General features: G+C 39.2%; 1 protein-coding gene across 1 annotated transcript; it reads left to right on the top strand.

The window, feature by feature from the left end:
* Nucleotides 1-2,679: 2,679 nt before the first annotated feature.
* On the top strand, nt 2,680-4,494 carry LOC113755972 (nucleolar and coiled-body phosphoprotein 1-like). The gene is made up of 3 exons (XM_027299804.1): nt 2,680-3,192; nt 4,006-4,201; nt 4,316-4,494. Exons 1-3 carry the CDS (start codon nt 2,680-2,682, stop codon nt 4,492-4,494), a joined length of 888 nt encoding a protein of 295 aa, XP_027155605.1.
* Nucleotides 4,495-5,067: the final 573 nt, after the last annotated feature.

The following is a 5,067-nucleotide window of genomic DNA, read 5'->3' as shown; positions in this document are numbered from 1 at the left end:
GAACTCTCCAAGAGGCTGCTAGAACCATGCTTAGTGAATGCAATTTACCAAAATATTTTTGGGCTGAAGCCATAAACACAGCCTGTTATACCATGAATAGAGTTCTTCTAAGACCAATTTTGAACAAAACTTCCTATGAGCTCATGTATGACAAAAAGCCTGTTGTCGGTTACTTCAAAGTATTTGGTTGTAAATGTTTCATTTTGAATATCAAGGAACATCTTGGAAAGTTTGACAAGAAATCTGATGAGGGAATTTTCTTGGGTTATTGTGAAAACAAAAGAGGTTTCAGAGTTTATAATCGTAGAACATTGATTATAGAGGAGGCTATACACATTACTTTTGATGAATCTAATGGTGACATCTCTATGAGTTGTGGTGAAGATGATGACACATGTGTTCAAGAAGAACTGAAGAAGCTAGCAATCAATGATCATGACTCTGCCTCACCAGAAACTGATTCAAAGGATACTGATGCTCAGGTCAGTCCAGCTGAAGAAGTGAATAATAGAGATACCACTACTCCTAATGATCTTCCAAGAGCCTGGAAATTTGCTCATAATCATCCCAGGGAGCTTATAATTGGTGATCCTTCTGAAAAGGTCAGGACTCGTTCCTCTAGACACCTGGTAGATAATCTTGCTTTTGTATCACATATTGAACCTAAAAATGTTGTTGATGCATTGAATGATGAGCACTGGATTTTAGCTATGGAAGAAGAGTTAATCCAATTTGAAAGAAACGAAGTTTGGACCCTGGTTGCCAGACCACAAGGCCATCCTATCATTGGCACTAAATGGGTTTTTAGAAACAAAATGAATGATAAAGGGGAGATTGTTAGAAATAAGGCTAGACTGGTGGCTAAGGGATACACTCAAGAAGAGGGAATAGACTTTGATGAGTCTTTTGCTCCAGTAGCCAGGCTGGAATCCATAAGAATGTTTTTAGCATTTGCATGTTTCAAGAATTTTAAATTATTTCAAATGGATGTTAAGAGTGCTTTCTTAAATGGATTTATAGATCAAGAAGTCTATGTTGACCAACCTCCTGGTTTTGAAAATGAATCTTATCCAGATCACGTGTTTAAACTCTCAAAAGCTTTATATGGATTAAAGCAAGCTCCTAGAGCATGGTATGAACGTCTGAGTGGATTTTTGATTGAAAATGGTTTTAAAAGAGGCATTGTAGACACTACACTTTTTACAAAACAAAGCTCACGAGATCTTTTGATTGTGCAAATATATGTGGATGATATCATATTTGGTGCTACTAATGAAAAATTGTGCAAGGACTTTTCCATCATCATGCAAAAAGAATTTGAAATGAGCATGATGGGAGAACTGAACTTCTTCCTTGGACTCCAAGTGATTCAAACCCAAGATGGAACATTTATAAATCAAACAAAATACACCAAGGAGTTGCTGAAAAGATTCGGAATGGAGGATTCAAAGCCTGTTGGGACACCTATGTGCACATCTACCAAACTTGACAAAGATGAAGAAGGTACAAAAGTTGAGGAGAAGAAGTACAGAGGTATGATTGGGAGTTTACTTTATTTAACTGCTAGTAGGCCTGACATCATGTTTGCTGTGTGCTTATGTGCTCGATTTCAATCCTGTCCAAAGGAATCACACTTGAATGCGGTAAAAAGAATCTTGAGATATCTTAAAGGAACCTTAAATTTTGGCTTGTGGTATCCAAAATGTCATGAACTTCCTTTGTGTGGATTCTCTGATGCTGACTTTGGTGGTTGTAAAATAGATAGAAAAAGTACTACTGGCATATGCAACTTTCTTGGAAATTGCTTGGTCTCTTGGTTTAGTAAAAAACAAAATGCTATCTCACTGTCCACTACTGAAGCTGAATATGTTGCTGCTGGTGCTTGCTGTGCTCAATTGTTATGGATGAAAAACACATTGAATGACTTCGGTTTAGTATATGAATGTGTACCCATGTACTGTGACAACACTAGTGCAATCAATCTAACAAAAAATCCCATTCAACACTCTAGGACTAAGCACATTGATATAAAGCATCATTTCATTCGCGATCTTGTCTCAAAGGGGGTAATCCGTGTTGAGTTTGTTTGTTCTAAAGAACAGATCGCTGATATCCTCACAAAAGCTCTTCCGCTAGATCAATTTGTGTCCTTGAGGACAAAATTGGGTGTTTCAGAAAAAATGTTCTAAGTCTTATTTCTAGTCAATCCTTATCGGACGTCCGATGAATTGGAACGGACGTCCGACAGTGTTCTTCGTCCAAGTTTCAGAAAAACCCTGGTTCGGACGGTTGTGTCGGACGCTTCATTTCGTTCGGACGTCCGACACTCAAAAAATGAGTCCTATAAGGCAGTTACCCATTCTTCTCAGTTCATTTTCCTCCATAAGTCTCGGACGCGACCTTTCAGTTTCCTCTAATATTTGAAATTCAAATTCCTCTCTCCTCAAACCAAGTTCCGAGAAATTGAACCAACCAACTTATTTACACCTCTATTGCTCCTTAATCACTCATAAAAATCACTCCTAACCCCCAACTACCCCAAAACTCCCAATTCACATACGAAACCCTAACTTCACACAACTCCCTTCTTGCGGCTTCTTAGTGCACTCTAGTTGGCTTTTACTGCATTCTTCTTCTGTACACCACATTCTGCATCAAAAATCATATCCACATTGCATCATGGTTAGAGTCAGAGGAGGATCTACTAGTGCCGGACGATCCTTTAGGCTTAGGGATGAAGACATTGAAATCGTGGAACCACCTCCTGTGGCACCCAAAAAGAAGAGTGTAACCCGTGGTGGTAAGGTGAAGCAAACTGCCCAAAGAAAACTGGATATTCCAACTGCTGAATCATCTGATGAACAGTTGGAAGAACAGAGCTCTGAAGAAAACATTGCTGGTGGAAACGAGGAACCAGAACAGGCTGTCCGGGGTGATAAAGCTGTCACAAGGTCCTCTGCTAAAAGAAAGAGGTCTGCAAAGAGGAAGAGCACTCCTCAATCCAAGAAAAAGCAGTCTGCTGATCCCTCTGATGATCAGCAGAATGAAGGAAACACCACTGGGAGTCAGAAAACTCCTGAACCCTCTACCAGGAAGTCTCCAAGGACAAGAACTGAGGCTCAAAATGTAGAGGCATCTGCCACACAAACCTCAAACAGGAAACGTTCTGGAAAGGATCCTGTGTCTCAGCCAGTAGAAGAACCCACTCCTCTTCCAAAATTCATTGATGATGAAGCTAGAGACAGATTTGAGTTAGTCTCTCAAAAAGGGTTCATCACCCAAAGGCTCATCCTTCCCTATGAATTTCGTAAGCTTGATCTTGAACCTGTTATCAAACTATTTGAATTCCAGAAATGGACTCATATTCTGACCATTCCTAATGTCTTTTACCCTGACATGCTGTATCAATTTTTTGCTAATCTTAGAAAGGGTATATCACACACTGAACTCATCTCTAGGGTCAATTCTGTAGACATCATGTTAACTCCTGACATTGTGAATTCCATTCTGAAAACCAGTATTGAACCTAGTTTCAAAGGAAAAATTGCAAATTTCTTTTCATATGAGGAATTTCCTTCTACCTACCATCATTTTTACAATGCTAAACTCATGACCTACTTTCAAACCACATTCAATACTCCTGCTGAGGCAAGACTGGATGATCTTAGTCCTCAGAACCTGATCATCTTCACCATCATTTCAAATCTGTTAGTGCCAACTGATGGCCACAGAACAGATGCAAACAAAATGGAACTCTATCTGTTCTACTGCTTTGTTGAAAAAATTCGCATTGACTTTGGATTTGTAATGTGCAAGTTTTTGCTCAAAATTAGCACTGACAGCCGTAGAAAGCTCTCTTATGGCAGATTTCTAACCCCTATCTTTGCCCACTTTGAAATTCCTTTTTCTGGAAAATCTCCCAAAGACAGTGCTTCATCAGTCTTCTCAAAAGCTTATTTTGAACGAAAGAACTTAAAATTTTTTGAAGGCCATTGGTGCTATAAGGAGACTGTTGCTGAGTCTAGAAGGAAAAATTTTCATGAAACCCCTATCACTCCTAGGACTCCTCATGATCAGTCAGACTTTGTCTCTCCTTTCACCATTCATCCTAGGAAGTCTGCTAGCAGGTCCTTCGCATCCAATTCTGAAGTCATTTCCTTGCTTGAAGTTCTCAAACAGCATGTCTTGCTTATTGAAGAAGGTCTCATGATGACCATGACCTCTGACCAAAAATCCTCCTTCATTGAAAAAAGAAACCTTCTTGTCCCTCCAATACCTGAGAGCAATGTAAATGAGCCAAGAACTGAGCCCACAGGACCAACTACTGGTGCTGAGACTACACTAGCTTCCAGTTCTCAGCCCAAGGATAAAGGCAAGGCTCCAGCAACTGAGGAATCAGATGAAAATAGTGATGAAGAAACTGAAGAAGAAGAGGATCCTGCACAGTATCGTCTGGCAAGGAGAAGGCCTGGATCATCTAAAATCACCATCTAGGCACTACTAGGTCACTACACCTTTATCTAGGACTATAGTTCATCTTTTGCATTGCACTTTTGTATCAAGTGCTGAACACATGGTCTGTACAACTGGATATTTTTTGTTTACTGCTTGTGAATGTTATAACTAAGTGTTTTGTTATGAATGTTTTTCTTGGGTGATATGATTGGTTATGTGTTTGTGCAATCTGCTGATTGAATGAATGTTTCTGATTGATATCTGCTAAATGATTGATTCCAAACTGTGCTGTACATTGTAAATGTGTATACTGATATTGTTTCTGATGAGATGCATTGCTGGTACCAAAACTGATACTAAATCTTGTGATGACAAAAAGGGGGAGAATTAGAATTGGATTTGGTTTAACACTGATGGTATAGAGTAACTAGTTAGGGGGAGTCAGTCTCAGGGGGAGTTGAGTTGTGGATTGCGTTTCTTCCTGTATACTACTCATGCACTTCGTTAGGGGGAGCTGTTATATTTTTTGCTCTATCCAATTGTTTTGTCATCATCAAAAAGGGGGAGATTGTTTATCTCAACTCATATCTTTTAATGATTACAAAATAATTG

Source organism: Coffea eugenioides, unplaced genomic scaffold (genome assembly GCF_003713205.1).
Source record: "Coffea eugenioides isolate CCC68of unplaced genomic scaffold, Ceug_1.0 ScVebR1_1878;HRSCAF=2809, whole genome shotgun sequence".
Lineage (NCBI taxonomy): Eukaryota > Viridiplantae > Streptophyta > Magnoliopsida > Gentianales > Rubiaceae > Coffea > Coffea eugenioides.
This window is presented reverse-complemented; position numbering and strand designations above follow the sequence as displayed.

Excerpts from the sequence above, each read along its gene's own strand:
- LOC113755972 (XM_027299804.1), top strand. The coding sequence starts at position 2,680 with ATGGTTAGAGTCAGAGGAGGATCTACTAGTGCCGGACGATCCTTTAGG. Across the intron at positions 3,193-4,005 it reads AGGATCCTGTGTCTCAGCCA|GAGACTGTTGCTGAGTCTAG; the intron begins GTAGAAGAACCC and ends TGGTGCTATAAG. Across the intron at positions 4,202-4,315 it reads TGTCTTGCTTATTGAAGAAG|GACCAACTACTGGTGCTGAG; the intron begins GTCTCATGATGA and ends CTGAGCCCACAG.